Source organism: Chelonoidis abingdonii, chromosome 3 (genome assembly GCF_003597395.2).
Source record: "Chelonoidis abingdonii isolate Lonesome George chromosome 3, CheloAbing_2.0, whole genome shotgun sequence".
Classification (NCBI taxonomy): Eukaryota; Metazoa; Chordata; order Testudines; family Testudinidae; genus Chelonoidis; species Chelonoidis abingdonii.
The window spans coordinates 146,654,511-146,673,387 of NC_133771.1; the positions used below are offsets into that span (position 1 = coordinate 146,654,511).

Genomic DNA, 18,877 nt, shown 5'->3' on the forward strand with positions numbered 1-18,877 from the left:
ACATACGCACATGACTAGTTTCACTGAATTCAGTAGGACTACTTGTGTACATAAAAATACTTACATATATAAATGTTAACATGATCAGAGCCTAAGGGTGGTATCATGTAGATCATATATGAACATGAAGCATGTTTTTTTTTCCCGTTTCAGACATTTGAGGATGTGGACCGCTATTTGCCTATCTCTGAACAGTTGAATTGCTTTTTGTGGTATGTGTTAAAAAGTTCTCCAGAGCACAGGTAGGTGATTTCATATGAGACCTTCTCTCCATGTGTATATATTTGGAGATGTATAATTTAATTGTATTTGGCTATCTTTTGTGATTTATCTAGTGATTTGACACAAAAATGGTCGATAATGACTTGTTATGCTGCTCAGTTAAGTTAAAAAGCATGGGCCAGATATAAGGGTTGTCTATAAAAGAAAAAAGTGGCAGTTAATTTAGGCTTGCAGCTGCTTTGCCTTACTTGAATAGTCAAAGCAAGCTGGAGCGTTCCAGTGAATCTGGTCCAAAGTGTGTGCAAGCAGTATGTCAGGAAAGGTCTTTGTAGCTTCTCAGATTTCAGGACAGTGCAAGACAACAGTGAATGAGAGTCATTGTATATAATTTGCAAAAAGGTATCTTTTTTTTAAAAACATCCATTACTTAAAAAATGGTTTGACTAACTGCTATGAAACTTTAAAAGAATATCTGTTTTAGTTTACCCTGAAAGTAACTTAGAAAAAAATATTTTTCCCATGCAAAGTTATAAGGGAAGTGAATGTAGCCGTTCACTAAAATTCTAATTACAACTTAAACCAGGACCTGGTCTACATGAGGGAATTAGGTCAGAATAACTGTGTCACTCAGGGGTGTGAAAAATCCACAGCCCAGAAAGAACCAGTTAAACCAACCTAACTCCCAGTGTAGACAGCAACAGTAGAATTCTCCTGTTGACCCAGCTACCACCTCTTGGGGAGGTGGAGTACCTACGCCAACAGGAGAACCTCTCCTGTCAGCATCTTCACTGAAGCGTTACAGTTTATGTGTAGACAAACTCTATGGAACTGCTGTTGAATGGCTCTATATTTAGGGTCATTTTTAATTACTCAAAAAAAGATTGACCAGTTTTCTTCCTACTTTGCAGAAAAACAGTTGGAAACAACAAATCCATTGTTATAAATGATTGATTAGTGGCTAAACCAGACACATGTGCACAGGTGGGACTAGAACTTCTGTAATTTAGCACCAAGAGTATAGAGGTGAAATCCTGGCCTAATTGAAGTCAATGACAAAATGCCCATTAACTTCAGTGGGGCAGGGATTTCTCCCCAGATTGCTACCTCCTAAGCTAACGGAAATCTGTTAGAGTTGTAATGAATAGACAGAACCTTTTGTTCTCTCTAAAATGCAGTCCACTGCCAGAGGGCAAGCTGCTCATAAACACAATGTAGCCATTAAAATTAGCACTCTTGGGGAAATTATGTGACAAAAAATTAAGAATCCTATGCATAATATTTTAAAAATCTGCATATTTTATTTGTCAAAATAACACAATATAATTACGCCAATTTCAATTATTTTTGTAATTTATTTCAAAATATCTGTCAGCAAGTATGTCTGTAAAATCCAGCCAACAAAAAGATTCAGGAAATGATTTTTGACAAATAAATTCCTTACTAGGCATATTAATATAGAACTTTGAATAATAATTCATTTAAACTACAATACAGAAACGTATTTCCCGCACCCCCCAGGAGCTGAGGGAGAGGGAAGTAATTGCTGGGAATAAACCTGGAGGGTTTTGAGTCAGGCATATCTGCCCCAGTCCCCACATGTGTCTGCTCCACCACTTGGCCTCCCCTCTTCCCTCATCCCCATGTGCCTCTGCACCCCTACTTGGCCACCCCTCTTCCTCCAATCACCATGTTTCCCAGCACCCCCATTCAGCCACCCTGATCCGCGTGTGTCCCTGCACACCTCCCTCTATCCCCAGATGTCCCTGCATCCCGCCCCATGTGTCCCTGGACCCCGACTGCCACCCCCACCCCAATGTTTCCCTATACCCCCACTCCCATTCAGTCCCAGCCTCAGTCTATCTTCGCCCACTAGCCCAGTCTGTGTGGCTCCCCCAAAAGCCCCATGTGTCCCATTCTGTCTGTGCCTCCTCACCTGGCCCAGCGGGCATATTGCTTTGAGGAATGCAGCCACTCCTCCTCCCGCTTGGGTGCTACCACCAGTGAGCCGGTTGCCCTCTGTTCTGGCTCCACAGTAGCCTCTGGTGGGCAAAAGATGTAATTGCAGCACCTCTCTGGCAGAATGTATTTTCTGCAGAGAAAAAAAATCTGCAGGGGACATGAATTCTGAATGTACACAGTGGTGCAGAATTCCCAGAGGAGTAAAATTAGATAAAACATTAATTAATAACTTTACTTAATTACAACCTATTTTGTTCATATATAGTTTCTTTTTACTATGTGGAAAGTTTGTCAGAGTAGTAATAAGCCATTTTTGTGCTAGTGGGACATAAAGAAATGCCAGATGTAAGTCAGTGTTTCTATGAGGGTGATATTTTAATGACTCACAACTCAAAACCTAGCAATAAGACAGCTTAACCAATTTTCTTCAAACTTTGCTGAAAAATTCTTCTTAGCTTTCTGAATAAAACTGGCAAGGTCCAGGTCAAGACAGTAGTCTATGTTGTCCCTTTTTGGGCTGAACAGTTAGCCCACATTTGAGGACTTGCCAGGTTGTTTCTGTACTACTTCTTATGTGGCATCTCTGTTACTAGATGTTTGCAACCATGTTAGCCCATTCTGTATGGTCCTCTGCTAATCACTTTGTGGCTGAATAGTCCTTTTGACCCACCCAGAATACATTGTCCATCCTAGCTCTTTTTTCTGTCTTGCATTCTTCTACCATCACCTTTCCCTTCCAGGGCCTGAAAACGTGCATCGTCTATTGAACCTCTTAAAATGTGTCCTGCAAATAAAATCTTTTCTCATAAGATTTCCAACTAACGTTTGTTGAGTTGTTTTTGATAGGAGGATACATTGATGATGATACTAGCTGTATATTTATTTGATGCAGTCCTGTTTATTTACAAAGAATGGACACACAGTCCTGTTTCCTTCAACATAGTAGAAACAAACAACAGCAGGCAGTTTCCTGGCTCTCATTTTCCAAGCTTGTCTTTCTTGTAGGTAGCGTACTCCAAGAAACTCTCTTTCTCTGCTCCCCATCAGGGCCACGCTCAAACTGCTTGTCTGGCTTTCTTCCTCTCACACACAAACAAACATAGCTGCAACCAATCAATCCCCTAACTCTTGCTTTTTCAGTCAGTCCAAGGGAAACTCATCAGCCTACATGTCATCTGAACTTCTGATAGACCTGGCCATACAACTTTGGGTGATATCTTCCTATTGTTTCCAGTTGTCAGTACATAAAGGTTGTTTGAAATGTTGTAGCCATGTTGGTCCCAGGATATTAGAGAGACAAGATAGATGAGGTAATTTCTTCTATGTGTTAACTGCTTATCCTAGACCAGGGGTAGACAACCTATGGCATGTGTGCCGAAGGCAGCACACAAGCTGATTTTCAGTGGCACTCACACTGCCCGGGTCCTAACCTCCAGTCTAGGGGGCTCTGCATTTTAATTTAATTTTAAATGAAGCTTCCTAAACATTTAAAAAATCGTATTTGCTTTACATACAACAAAAGTTTAGTTATATATTATAGACTTATAGAAAGAGACATTCTAAAAACATTAAAATGTATTACTGGCACACAATCCCTTAAATTAGAGTGAATAAATTAAGATTTGGCACACCACTTCTGAAAGGCTGCCGACCCCTGTCCTAGACAGTCTGTTTCACCTTCTGTTTAGCTGTAACACTCTGGGTATGTCTACACTGTAATAAAAGACCTGTGGCACAGCTGTGGCTGGCTCAGGCTCATGGTTCTCAGGCTACAGGTCTATAAAATGGCAGTGCAGGTGTTTGAGGTCAGGCTGGACCCTGGACTATAAAACCCCACAGGAGGGGAGAGTCAGAACCCAGGCTCCAGCCTGATCCCGAACATCTACACTGCAATTTGTAGTCAAGCTCTGTGAGCCCTTGTCAGCTGACTCAGACTCTGAGACTCGGGTGCCCCGGGTTTTTGATCACAGTGTAGATGTACTGTGATGGGGCAAGGCCAGATGGCTACAGTAAAGTAGTGAGGAACAGGTGTGTTAGTCCCAGGCTAAACAAATCCCCGGTACCATGGTAACCAAATGGCAGTTGCTCCAGATTAATCAAGACACCTGGGACCAATTAAGATCCTTCTAGAAGGCAGTGGAGATAGCTAGATTGATTGGGATACCTGAAGCCAATCAAGGGCTGGCTGAAACTAGTTAAAAGCCTCCCAGTTAGTCAGTGAGGTGTGAGTGTTAGGAGCTATAGAAGGGAGTTGTGCTGCTGGAGGAATGAAGCAGTACAAATCCATATCAGGTGCATGGAAGGAGGCCCTGAGGTAACAGTGAAGGAGATATTGAGTGGGGGCTCCTGTGGGGAAGTGGCCCAGGGAATTGTACATGTCCTATTTCTAAAAAGTCAGCTGCCATAGCTGCTAATTTTAGGCCCTGGGCTAGAGCCTGGAGTAGAAGGTGGGCCCAGGGTCCCCCCTCCCATCCCTGATCAATCACTAAGACTGGGAGAGAACAGAGACTGTGCGAGGGAGGGTTGCTTCTCTTCACGTCCCTTGTTGGCTTATGATGAAAATGGCTCAGTAAGCTGTGACCCTTGCCTCTAGAGAGAGAAGGACTATGTGGAGGGTCATAGTGAGCCTCTGAGGCTAGCAAAATCCACCAGGTGCTCAGGGGACAAGAAGCAGGATGGGTTGGGGATTCTGAGGGGGGCAGTTGGGGGGCAGGATGTGGGTGGGGGTTGGATGGGGGGCAGGGCCAGGCTGTTTGGGGAGGCATAGCCTTCCCTACCCTAAAGCTCATTCAGCAGTTTGAGGCTTGCAGACAGCTGTTTAACACAAAGAGCCAAGCTGTTGTCTTTTCCCTTAGGGCTACCATCCCTTTCCCTTCTCAAATGCCAAATTATTGCCTACGTTTAATTTCTGTGCCATAGGGAAATTCATGTCAGGGGAGGGTAGCTTCATTAAAATTAGCCACTTTAGAATAACACTGATAGAGCCAAGAGAGCCATGGGGGAGGAATCACATGAGAAGAGCAATATCCTACACCACTTACCTCCTTCCCAACCCTCCCAAGGGAGAGCCTCCTCCCCTGTATTCCTCGAGGCTTCAGAGGGGTTAATTCAGTGGTTCTCAAACTTTTGTACTGGTGACTCCTTTCACATAGCAAACCTCTGCGTTCGACCCCTCCCCCATAAATTAAAAACACTTTTTAAAATATATTTAACCCTATTATAAATGCTGGAGGCAAAGCAGGGTTTGAGGTGGAGGCTGACAGCTCGCGACCCCCAGTAATAACCTCGTGATCCCCTTAGGGGTCCCGACCCCCAGTTTGAGAACCCTTGGGTTAATTTAATTTTAGCACCTTGTGTCCATTCACATGTATATGCTATTTTGAGCATTTCAGTTTTCACAGCATAGGCTCATCCCAGATTCTGGAACAAGCTCAAATGCTCAGTTCATGGAGTATTTACATAAGCTGTACTAAAGACAAACTCACAGTAACCGTCTCCAGTTTGTGAGGGACCCCATGGAACGAGTCTCTAGGAAACAGATAAATTCATAGAGGTTAAGTTCATTAATGGCTATTAGCCAGGATAGGTAAGGAATGGTGTCTCTAGCCTCTGTTTGTCAGAGGGTGGAGATGGATGGCAGGAGAGAGATCACTTGATCATTTCCTTTTAGGTTCACTTCCTCTGGGGCACCTGGCATTGGCCACTGTCAGTAGACAGTATACTGGGCTGGATGGACCTTTGGTCTGACCCAGAAAGGCCATTCTTATGTTCTAACCTAAATGAACCCAAAATTGTGGAGACAGATGACAGTCAAGGAAGCCAGCAGAGTAACCTGGAAAAATCTCTGACTGGATGGGCTCAGGCATGGTTGGTTCAAGCTGAGGTGGTTCAAAAGTTTTGGATTTTTTTTAAGCAGAATATTTTTATTATTTCTTTAAACAATCAAACACAGCAAGCAGCAAATGTTTGGCCACACACTTCTGAAACCCCAAACCATGGTCAGGTTTTGGCAGACTAATTTCAGCTTTTCAATTAAAAAAAACACGACACATTTTGAAGGAAAGCAGACACTGTCCGTGATTTTATCTGCTTTTTAAAACTTCCCCAGTTTTCAATCAAAAAAAAGTTTTGATGGAAAATATTTGTCCAACCCTTTTAATGAGCTTTAGTGCCTTTTAGCACTAGCTGATGCTGAGAACCAGTGATACCTTGTAAAGGTGACTTGAAGTTTTCTCAAACTGGGTTTGTGTCGAGATGCAGAAGGTTTTTAAATGTTTATTTTTCCCAGGGCTGCCCAGAGGAGGCAAGTGGGACAGTTTGCCCCTGGCCCCACAGGGTCCACCACGAGAATATAGTATTCTATAGTATTGCAACTTTTTTATGGAAGGGGTCCCTGAAATTGCTTTGCCCCTGGCCCCCTGAATCCTCTGGGTGGCCCTGCACCACACATCACCTCCATATTGGTACACATAACAAAATTCATTCTGCACATGAATGTAAAAATTAGAGGGAACATTGGTGGGTGGGGCCATGCTGGATTGTCTGGGGAGGCACAGCCTCCCCCAGCCTATGGTACCCGCCTCAACGAGGGGAGTAGCTTCCAGCGCTGAGAGTACTGTCTACACTGCCACTTTACGGCACTGAAACTTGCAGTGCTCAGGGAGGTGTGTTTTTTCACAGCTCTGAGTGAGAAAGTTTCAGCACTGTAAAATGGCAGTGTAGACAGGGCCTAAGTTGATCTAACTTATGTTGGCATACAGCTGCCAAAGTAATTACATTGCTTGTGTGTGTCTACACTTTGCTCCTTGTGTGCATCCTCACCAGGAGTGTTTGTATCAATTGTACTGTCAATGAGGAGCATTGTGGCGTGGCTTTTGAGAGCCAGTAACAATGGTTGTAAGCAACACATGTCTACACTGACACTGCAGTGACCTAACTACATTACTGTTGACCTATGCCTCTTGTGAAGGTGGAGTTATTAAGTCAGTGTAGTGAGGCAGTTATATCGGTGGGAGCAAAATTTTAGTATAAATACTTACATAGTTAGGTTGACGTAAGCTGCCTTACATTGACCTAACTCTGTAGAGTAAACTTGAGTTACCCTAACTAGTTGGTCTAGGGCAGGGGTCGGCACATGAGCCAAAGGTGGCACACGAGCCAATTTTGCCTGGCCACACGGCTGCCAGCTGGGGTCCCAGCCGCTGGCCACACTCAGCCCTCTGTTGGCTGAGTGAATGGAACCCCAGGCCAGCAGGAGGCTGAGCAGGGTCGGCAGCCAGGACCCCAGACCGGTGGCAGGCGCGCCCCCCGGGTCACTCCTCACTGCGCTCGGGTTCTGCAGCTCCCAAAAGTGGGAACCGCTGCTCCTTCCGCAGCTCCTTCCCCCCTGCTGCCTCAGTACTCCACATGGAATTTTGCCTCCATATGGAGCCAGTGTCTGATCAGCATGGGCATGGTAAGGGGAGTCCCTGGGGGCAGTCAGGGAGCAGGGGGAGGGTTGGATGAGTCGGGAATTCTGGGGGTCCTGTCAGGGGGTGGGGAGTGGTTGGATGGGGCGTGGGAGTCCCAGGGGCCTGTCTGGGGATAGGGATGTGAATAAGTCAGGGGACAGGTAGGGGGTAGGATCCTAGTGGGGCAATTAAGGTGTGGGGGTCCCAGGAGGGGGCAGTCAGGGGACAAGGAGCAGGGAGGATTGGGGGTGCTGACGGGGGCAGTCAGGGTGGGAAGTGGCAGGGAGTGAATGGAGGCTGGGCTAGGGCAGGGCTCTCCCCTCTTTTTTGATTGTTGAAATATGGTAACCCTAAGTGAGGGGGGAACCAGGGGACACATGAGGGCTGGCGCCCGCATACATCCACTGAAGCCTGCAGAAGCCCCCGGGAGGGCGCTGGGCCTCAGCCTGAGCAGGAAGGGCTGCGGGGGCGCGGCTTCACCCCGCTAGCAGCACCACTGCCTTTGCAAGGCTGCTGCCTCCCGTCACCACACCGGTTCCTCCATGGCTGGGGTCACTGCTGCCGCAAGCGGGACGTTCTGGTTCTCCGATGCCTCCGAAAGACTGCTACTCCCTGCTGAGCTGCTGCAGCGGCCCAAGCCCAGCAAAGCCAGTGAGTGAACTCAGGGCGGGGGCCACCGGGTTGGAGTGGGGTCCCTTGCAAACAGGACATTTTAACAGAGGAAGAGGAGCACTAGACCAGAACAGGGGACCAATTTACAGAGGATGACTTTAGAGCATTCTGAGACCTTTTGAAGAGGATGGCAGAGATGCTTGAGATTCCTCTTGAGGTAATTGAGGGAAATCTTATACATTTTTTTTTTATAGTCTTCAGCCAATACCTCAGGGTTATGTTGCAGTGTCAATAAATGAAGGTATTATGGACTTGACCAAAAATCTGTGGGCTATACCTGTGTCACTCTCTGCAATATTTAAGAGAGAGGACCACAGATATCAAGTCCCATCCAAAAGGTATTAGTATTTTTATACTCCTCCTACCCCACGTGCTTTGGTTATGACTGCCATACAAGTTGGATTGATTTAAATCAAAGTGACTTAAATCACCTATTTTAATAATATTTAAATGAGCAAGCAGGAAACTTTGATCTAAATAATAAATTTTAATCTTTTTTTTTCATTTGTACTTTTTAGTTCTTTTCTAAAGAAAGGTTGATTCTCATTTGCTAAAAGTTGATTTGCAACTAAATATAACTTCATCTCCACTAGAATTAGAAAGAAGTGTTGGACATATTTGGGACATGTACTCTGGATGCCAACACACAGACTCCCACATGAAACTGTCAAATAGAAACCAAATGGTGTGAGGAAACATGGGCCTCCAAGAGAAACTTTAAGAAGAACCCTTAGCAGGGAGGGCAGAACAGTCATTCTCAATACTATTGAACAGATGGAGGCAGCAGTACATGAGAGAAGGATGGAAGCGACTAGTTTCAGCCCTGTGCACCAGTACTGGTGTGAGAAGGATGTAATAACTAATAATAATTAACAACTTTTACACTAAATTTGGTACTTCTGTTTTCTAACCAGGAAGTGTGACCCTAACAGCCCCTAAATGCCCACTGGCAAAGGGTTCGCTGTCATGTAACAGCAGTTCCAAGAAGCCTGATAAATTTACTGTGCCTAACATATTGCTGTCATTATATTTACGTATAAAGAATGTGGTGTGAGATATCAAATGAAAGTGGGTCACAAACTGGTCATTAATGGCATTGTGAAATGTATGTATTAACAGAGGACTTATGGATACTTACAGATAGTGTGCTTTAACGTATGTACCCAAACAAAGGGGGAACCAGGTTTTCTTCCAAACAGAAGGGAAGATAGTTATCTCCCTTTCTGTAATAAGAACAGGAGTACTTGTGGCACCTTAGAGACTAACAAATTTATTTCAGCATGAGCTTTCGTGAGCTCATGAAAGCTCATGCTGAAATACATTTGTTAGTCTCTAGGTGCCACAAGTACTCCTGTTCTTTTTGCAGATACAGACTAACACGGCTGCTACTCTGAAACCTTTCTGTAATGTAAATTGAGCATGATAATGCCAGAGATGATTGACAGTTTATTTGCATCAGAGGTAAGGAGGAGGAACAAATTAACATGTGGATGTAAAATGAGCATGGGAAGGCACTGGATTCTGAACCCCAGGGCTTCATCCTGACTTTGGTGACAAAGACGATAAATTTCAGGATGTATAAGAAGAAGCAAAAAGACATTTTAGTTATCCGTAACTGAGGGAACAAAGAGGTCAGCGTTCTTTGCATCCATAAATGATGAATCCCCAGTCACGTGAGTTAGTGGCACTGAGAAGTGGCTGTGGGTGAACAAAAGTGCTTTAGACAAAGACTGGAGCCTGATAAGGTCATATGTTGTCTCTTATAAGTGTATTATACTTTTGTTTCATTTGTAACCATTTCTGTTTCTTGGTTTTGTTATAAATTCATCTCAGTGCTGTAATTCTAAAGTAAGGTGTTTGTCTTCAGTTGAGCTAACAGGATGGTTTGCATACTGTCTCTTTGGAGACAGTGGACTTGGTAATTTCTGTGGTATCCAGTGATAGGCTGGATATGGGAGAAGAATGTTTGTTTTTGTTTTCAAGGAGGCCCAAAAGGTTGGGGTCCACCTAGTGTTAACCTGCAAGGCAAGGATTGGACTGGCAAAGTCCTGAGGGGGGAGAGACTCTCATGCTAGAGGTAGGGGGTAACAAGGCCACCCACAGTCCTGCACATATTGAGAAAGTGTCACAGGAGGATACTATATTTGTACACATTTATTTAAGCAACTGTGTATCTTAAAAATCAGAATAAATGTGGGTTAACTTTTAGTTTTTATTATGTTAGAAAATGGTGAACTATGCTTTTCTTATTTACTAGATGATTTATTTCTACAGGAATGGTGTATTCAGTATCAAGTCAGCCTTTATGTATTCCAGGGGATAACAACTATTTAGAATCATAGAATCTCAAGGTTGGAAGGGACCTCAGGAGGTCATCTAGCCTAACCCCCTGCTCAAAGCAGGACCAATCCCCAGACAGATTTTTGCTCCAGATCCCTAAGTGGCCCCCTCAAGGATTGAACTCACAACCCTGGGTTTAGCTTGGCAAATCATCTGACCAAAAGAGTGATGCTGATGTCTGAATGGTCCCTAAAAGACTTCATTCTGCATCAGTTCTTTCAAAAATGAGTAGTCTTATGGGTAGATCTGTTTGTGACCAGGGAAAACAGGAAGTCTCGCAGCTTTTGCTCTCAAGGGGCAATGAGTCTGAGGTCTATATCCAGAGGTGAAAGTTAGCCAGTACACCCCTGGGGAAGCAGCCTGGCTTCCCCAGGGGCAATTTAAAGGGCCTGGGGCTCCCAGCAGAGGCTGGAGCCCCAGGCCCTTTAAATTGCCACCAGAGCCCCACTGCTGGAGCCCTGGGGTAGGGCTGCGGGGCTCTGGGGGCATTTAAAAAGTCTGGGGCTTCTGCTGCTTCTACCGCCCTGGCCCTTTAAATAGCTGCTGGAGCGCCACCACTGCTACTCCAGGGCTCTGGCAGCTATTTAAAGGGCCGGGGTGGTAGAAGCAGGGGAGCCCCAGGCCCTTTAAATAGTCCCCGGAGCCTAGGGTAGCAGAGGGGCTATTTAAATGGGCCAGGGCTCCAGCTGCCTCTGCCGCCCCGGTCCTTTAAATAGCTGCTGGAGCCCCGCCACTTCCCCAGGGTTCCTGTGACTATTTACAGGGCTGGGGAGGTAGAAGCAGGGGGGGCCCAGGCCCTTTAAATAGCCCCCAGAGCCCTGGGCTGCTGCTGCTGCTACCCCAGTGGGGAGGCACTTACCTTACAGGGTGAGCTGGAGCTGGCTCCGACTCCCTCATCCTCGCCCCTTCCGCCCTAGTCCCCGCCCCTTCTGGAGGTCAGAGCTGGCCCCATTTTTTCTCTTGGGCAGCTCAATGACAGCTTAACCCATTAGGATCTTTGATTCCTGATATAATGGATTATATCTTTAAAGCATTCAGGACTATCGATTAGTTCGATCTAAATGCATTTAATAGCAATATCTGCTTATCATCAGCCCATCCAAAATTACTGTGTCTTTTCACACACTGTTGCTCACAGGTTCCTGGAGGGGTTATTACACATTTTCACATTGCACATTACCTAGTTGATTGGTTGGCTGTTTGAACCCATGCCATCGTGTTCACTTAATCACCTGACCATCACTGTGATGTTCCTAATGACAATCACTTATGCATGGAAATTGAATGAAATTCAGGCTCTGATTGCTGGTCCTCTATAGACAGTCTTCCATATAGACAGAGTAATTATGAGTATGACTACACTGCAAAAAAAAAACAAACATGTCAGCATGCCTCAGAGTCTGGACCAACTGATTCGGGATCATACATTTACTAAAAATAGCAGTGTAGATGTTCCTACTCTGGCTGAAGCTTGGGCTGTGAGACCCTTAGCCCCACAGTGCCTCTAGGGCCCTTTATATTCTCTCTCTTGTGGGCGGAAATCCCTTTGTTCTTCTGTGCAAAGTCACAGCAACAAGATGGAGTTTGTAGCCACCTGGACAAGTCACATGTCCATGAATGATTCAGCTTTTTGCAGGCTGACACCATTGTTTACATGTTAGTTTGAACATTCCCAGGAAAGTTCAGATGTGGATTGGCATCTACCAAAGTCCATTGTCAGTTAAGTGTTTCTTGACTGGGCACTTACTGAGAAGAGGATACAAGTACATAGCCAATATTCATAACTTCAAATACAAAAACGATACACACGTACAGACAGCATAATCATAACCAGCAAACTATAACTTTTACATAGACACCCCACTTCACCTTCTCTGTACAATACCTGGTGAACCATAGGACCCTGGTTGCAACAATGATCTATACAGTCACAGTTCATGTCAATAACCTCACACCATGATCCACCCTTCAGCTCTGTTGCTCTGAGTTTTTAACTGGGATTCTGTGCAGTGAAGGAACTGAGTGGTGGTTGGGAATGCTCAGCCCATTATGTGCTTGGGGAGAGGAGTGCACAAGGGCATCCAGTGCCAAATGGACACTGCTGATTAGAACATTCTGAACTCCAGCATATGGGGTGCATGTATGCTAAGAGTGGGGTCAAAATGTACAGAACATCTCAAAGAACTACAGTTACTGTAAGTAAGTAACCTTTCTTTTCTTTTACAAACAGTGGTTGTTACTTATAAAAGTAACTGTTATTTTATTTTATTTTGTAGCTCCGTTCCATCCTCAAAAAATGATAGCCAGGTAAATTTAATTTTTAAGTGCTATCTTTTGCTTAATGTTTTAACTAACTTTAACTCGGAAGTTATTTCTCACTTCTCCAAAACAGTGATTTGATACAAATTTAGTCCAATCAGAAGGAAAGGTCAGTGGACTTCAGCCAACCCTATCTTTATTGTTCTTCTATGTATTTGTGTTTTCTGGAGTTTTGTGAAATGCATGTTTCATGCCCAAGCTAGAGGTTTTTTTAGTGAGTTTGGATAAAAGTTTTAATAGACCATAACATTTTATGGTATATCATTCACTTTGTAAAATGCCTTGTTATTTCACAACATTTGCCAAAGCTAGTATAAGCAAATGACATATTTAATCATTTCTCATGCCCTCCCTCTTTCTTTTTTTCTATCAGAGAGATTGTGTTTGGCTGGGAAAATATGGAAACTAAAAGAACATTCACCTTTATTGATTATGGACCAAATTCATGGCACTGTTGCATCTATATATGGAGCCTGCCAAACAGGCATAGCCTGGTTGGACTCCCTTAGAATGAGGAGTGTTGTGCTCAGCCGCCTCTGAAAGAGCAGCTACACAGTTATCCAAACCTGCCCCTCTAGTCAGGGGCAGATGCCAAGATCCTAAGGGTGCCTCATTGCAATTATACACGCTCAGCTGGCCCAGACTCGTGGGACTCAGGCTCCTGGACTGTTTAACTGTAGTGTAGATGTTCAGGCTCAGGCTGGAGGCCAGGCTCTGGGACCCCACAAGGCATTGAGTTCCTCTGTGGCTGACTGATATGGGCCATATAGTTAATCAGAAATGGTTGTGTCTTTGAGGAGCCAAATCCAAGGACAGTCAGGCTGAAGACCCACAGCAATCATGGAGGCAGGAGAAAAAGATGCATATTAATTTCTCCCTGCTAAGAGACTAATTTGTTGTTTCTTTTTAGAGTTAAGTACCCATTTCTGATCCATCTTTTGCCATACTGCAGCAGGATTGTAAAGTAGTGTGGGCCCAGTAGAATAAGAGAGACTATGGTATGTGAAGTACTGCTGAGGGACGAATAGAAGAACTGAAAGGAAATAACTCCCTTTCTATGAGGAGTGGATCTGGATCCCCTCAGTCTCCATTGCCCACTGAAGTCAATGGGAGTTTTGCTTTTGTATGAGTAGGATCAGGCTCAAGACTTAATTTTGACATTGTCCAAGTTAATGCTTCTTTATATGGTATTGTTACTACATTCTAGTATACATCTAGCCACCAAAAGAAATCGGACCACAGTGACAGCATATTAACGTGTTTATTAACAAAATATTATCATTCACCTTTTTAATTTGCTAGGAGTTAATCTTATGGATATACGATCCAGAAAATGCAGAACCCTCTGAATTGAATCACACGGCAATGTCTCCTCCACCGGTATGTTAAAATAGCTCTATATGTTCTTTTAAAAACATGATATTGAAAGTGCAAGTCTACTCCGAAAAGTTACTAATTAAAAATGGCACTGTCATATTCATTAGATATGTTGCCTATGTGCATCCATAATCATTTCAACTTAAGGGAGTGACAAAAATAAGTTTTTGGTGTTTTTTGTTCCTGTTAATACTGCAGAGGTGACACAGCGATGGGGGAGTGAGGTGGTTTTGTTTCCATCTCAGCATTAAAAACAGAATTGTTAGCTAAATTCCAGTGGCAGAGCTAAATTCTACTATCAGTACACTTGTGTTAGGGTCAGAATTTAGCCCACAGCTATTTTGCTGCTGGTAGTGGTGGGTGAGAAGGAAATATCCAAGCTTGACTTTCACATTCTAGAGTGAATTTTCATGGCTGACACAGAAAAAAACTTTTTACGTTTTGTCTAAGTAATTATGATAGGACAGTAAGAAGAGATAATAAACAGTGAACCCATTATGTGATTTTCACAGAGCTGAATTTAACAGTAGAACTGGACTTTACCATTTAAGGAGGTACATTATGGCCCTGATCCCACAAGCTGATATGTACAAATGGATTCTTGCACCCAATGGGAATCCATGTGAGCACAAGGTTCTTCCCAGATGGATCAGCTTGCAGGATTGGTATATGCAGTAAAAATTGTCAGAGTATGCACTCCTGATGCCTTTGTGGGGTAACTGATGATATTTAGCCTTTGGCATCATACCTTGCATGAGGTGTGCATCCATGACCAAGGGATGCCCTTTAGAAGTTATCACTTTATGATAAATTGCCATGCTGAATTGCTTCTCTTTGGCATCTTTTAATATTCGTTTCATAAATGTGTTGATTTGCCTCAGAGTTACTAGAATTAAAATTATATGATTAATTGAAGTACTTGAATTTGGAGAAGAACATCAAATTTTCATTATTTTCCATAAACTTTTATTAGATTTCTGTGTGATATTTTTTTAATTCCTTGCTGTATATACTTTAGGAAATATTGCAAAGAAAGTTAATTTTGGTTCCAAATATACTGTATTCTAGTGTGGATAAAATGTGTAAATGTGTTTAACAATGCACCCTTATTTGGAAGTATACTTTAGAATGTTATTTAAAGAGTATTTTAAACCTGAGATTTCTCATATACAGCCTTAAACTATATTGACATAAAAATGTATGATAACTAACAGCCTTTATTTTACTTAAACAGAATTCTAAGACACTTAGCAAGCAGTTTTGGAATTTGGGACAGGAACCTGTTGTTCAGACCTATTTTAGAAATACCAAATACTTTGCCACTGCATTTCCAGAGTTGGGGTACTGTATTTCATTTAACTTTTTCTGAACAGAATTCCATTTAAAATGATTTTTCACACACCCATATGATTGCACATTTATAGCTATGTAGATATATTATAATGTAAGCATCTTACAAAACGCTCGGTTTATTTGGTAATGAATACTGTCGGACGCTTTCCTGATACCATGGAAGGACCATCTGTTTTATGCCTTTCCTCCATTCCCATTAGTCCACAAGGTCCTTCTCAAATTGCGAAGGGACAAGGCCCACTTAATACGAATTGCCCCAGCGTGGCCCAGGCAGCATTGGTACACCACACTCCTCGACCTGTTGGTGACCACACCAATTCCTCTCCCGCTGTGGCCAGACCTGATCACCTAGGAGCACGGCCGACTGTGTCATCCAGACCTACAATCCCTCCATCTCACAGCATGGATGCTGCATGTCTAACTCAATCTGAGCTGCATTGCTCCCGCTCGGTGCAGCAGGTTCTCTTGGGTAGCAGAAAGCCCTCTACTAGGTCCATGTATCTGGCCAAGTGGAAGCGCTTCTCCTGCTAGTGTGCTCTGAGCAGTACTACCCCTCTGGAGGCATCAGTGCCTGCCATCTTAGACTACCTCTTGTCCTTGAAACAGCAGGGCCTAGCAGTTTCATTCATCAGAGTGCACCTAGCAGCGATTTCAGCCTTCCACCCGGGCGAAAATGAGTGCTCGGTCTTCTCCAATCCTATGGTCAGCAGGTTCCTCAAGGGATTGGAATGTCTGTACCCGCATATTCGGCATCCAGCCCCTACGTGGGACCTCAACCTGGTCCTTTCCAGACTCATGGGTGTCCTGTTCGAGCCAATGGCCACTTGCTCGCTCCTGTACCTTTCCTGGAAAACAGCTTTCCTTGTGTCTTGCCGAGGTGATAGCAACGTGTCGGAGCTTCGAGCCCTCACGTCGGACCCACCGTATACTGTGTTTCATAAGGACAAGGTACAGCTGCGACCACACCCCGCCTTCCTTCCTAAGGCGGTGTCTGCCTTCCATGTCAACCAAGACATCTTCCTTCCGGTCTTCTATCTGAAGCAGCACGCTTCTCGTCGGGAACAACAGCTGCACTCCCTAGACATTCGCAGGTCCCTCACCTTTTACATCGAGGGAACAAAACCTTTCAGAAAGACGTCACAGCTGTTTGTGGTGGTGGCAGACTGGATGAAGGGCCTCCCAGTCTCCATGCAGCGTATCTCGTCCTGGATTATATCATGTATCCAGGCGTGCTATGACTTGGCTGGTGCCCCGACTATGCATTTTACTGCCCACTCAACTGGGGCTCAGGCTTCATCCTCCGGCTTCCTGGCTCATGTATTCATACAGGAGATCTGTAGGGCAGCAACTTGGTCATCAGTACAAACCTTCGCCTCCCACTGTGCGATAGTGCAGCAGTCCAGGGGTGATGCGGCATTTGGTTCAGCGGTCCTTCACTCCGCGACATCTCACTCCAACCCTACCGCCTAGGTAAGGCTTGGGAGTCACCTAACTGGAATCGATATGAGCAAGCACTCGAAGAAGAAAAGATGGTGGTTCTTCGAGTGCTTGCTCATATCCATTCCAAGTAGGTGTGCGCACGCCGCGTGCACGTTCGTCAGAAGAATTTTCCCCTAGCAACACCCGGCGGGTCGGCAGGCTCCCCCTGGCGTGGCGCCCTTGCAGCACCGCATATATGCCCCTGCCGACCCGTCCGCTCCTCAGTTCCTTCTTACCGCCCGTGTCGGTCGTTGGAACAGTGGAGTGCGGCTTAGCTGACCTCCACTTCCCTAGCGTTTCACCCGTTTCTCATCTCTAGTTGATAGTTAATTTTGTAGTTAGTGTTAATTCATAGTTGTTAGTTCTAGTAGTTAGATTAGTTTTTGTATATAGTTGAGGGCTGAGGTTTAATCCTCCTCATCCCTCCCTGGACCCGGGCTCATGCCTGGCTCTCCCGGCTTCAAACAGTGCTCGGCCTGCCATCGGCCGATGCCAACGGGAGACCCCCATGATCGTTGCCTAAAGTGCTTGGGGGAATCCCATCTCACTGACAAGTGCCGTATTTGTAAGTCGTTTAAGCCCAGGACAAAAAAGGAGCGGGACTCGCGCTTAGAACAGCTCCTTATGGAAGCGGCGCTGACCCCTGCAGCTCCGGCACCGAGCGCACCACAGTCCGCACCGGGCAGAAGTTCTTCATCGGCGCTGGAGACGACCGGTACCACCAGAACACCGCGTCACCATCAGTCTCCGGCGCAGAAGCTAGCCCGGCACCGCTCCCTTTCACCGAAGGCGAAGAAGTTGAAGGCTCCTGCGGCTGCAGCTACAGCACCGCAGTCTGAGCATGGGAAACCGTGCCGGCCGGCACTGTCATCTGCCCGCGGCACCGGTTATCCCAGCACCGTCGACTCTGGCCAGGCAAGAGCCGTCGAGTCCGGTGCAAGACAGCTCCCCGGCGGATGCCCTGGTCGAGCTCACCGTTTCCACTACGCCGGAGACCTTTGCGTCGGCGAGGGAACTTATAGCCTTCACTGAGCCTTCCCTACCTCAACCCCCGGCAAAGCCGGTGCGGGTTCTCTCGTCGGCAGGGAAGCCAGCGATGCTTAGGCCACTGTCCCTCGGAGCAGCGGACAAGCGCCGATCACGATCAAGGTCACGGCACCGCTCCCACTCACACCGCCGATCTCTTTCACGACGCCGCTCGCAGTCCCGGCACCGATCCCACTCTCGGCGCAGGTCGTACTCGCGGCACCAGTCCAGATCACCGGACCGCTCCTCAACGCGACAGTCTACCTCCCGGCACCGCCGTCAACGGAGCCCTTCTTACCGTCACTACTCTAGATCCTGGTCGACCGCCCGGCACCGTGCTGGTCGCAGGTCCCGGTCCCGGTCTCGGCACCAGTACGACTCCCGGCACCGTTCGCTGACACAACCCGACACCCGGTACCGGATTCATGGTCTATCCCCTCCACCTTGGCCGTCGAGACATCCCTCGGGTTCGTCTCGCCCGGACAGCGCCCTCTATGGGGATGTGGCGGAACACCAAGGTCTGGAACAGCCGCAGCAGTGGTCCTTCTGGACGCCTTGGGCCTACCACCAAGCCCAAGGCGATCCCACCACGCTGGCCCGGTCTGCATCTGCCGCCCGTCGAGTGCCGGAGGCCCTGTCACGTACACTCACCCGACGTGATGACGAACAGAGTCCAACTC

The 18,877-nt window shown here is 45.8% G+C and overlaps 2 protein-coding genes across 2 annotated transcripts in view; one reads left to right on the top strand and one right to left on the bottom strand.

Annotated features, from left to right (window-relative positions):
• Positions 1–11,540, bottom strand: part of ADSS2 (adenylosuccinate synthase 2) — a 95,528-nt gene extending 83,988 nt beyond the window's left edge. Inside the window, exon 1 of the mRNA XM_075063478.1 lies at positions 11,503–11,540. Coding sequence (XP_074919579.1) covers positions 11,503–11,540 — 38 coding nt within the window. The remainder of the gene's footprint in view (positions 1–11,502) is intronic.
• The window catches only part of CATSPERE (catsper channel auxiliary subunit epsilon), a 109,857-nt gene that overhangs the window by 21,535 nt on the left and 69,445 nt on the right, over positions 1–18,877 (top strand). Inside the window, exons 5-8 of the mRNA XM_075063479.1 lie at positions 154–242; positions 12,920–12,950; positions 14,265–14,342; positions 15,574–15,680. Of these exons, the coding sequence (XP_074919580.1) occupies positions 154–242; positions 12,920–12,950; positions 14,265–14,342; positions 15,574–15,680 (305 nt within the window). The remainder of the gene's footprint in view (positions 1–153; positions 243–12,919; positions 12,951–14,264; positions 14,343–15,573; positions 15,681–18,877) is intronic.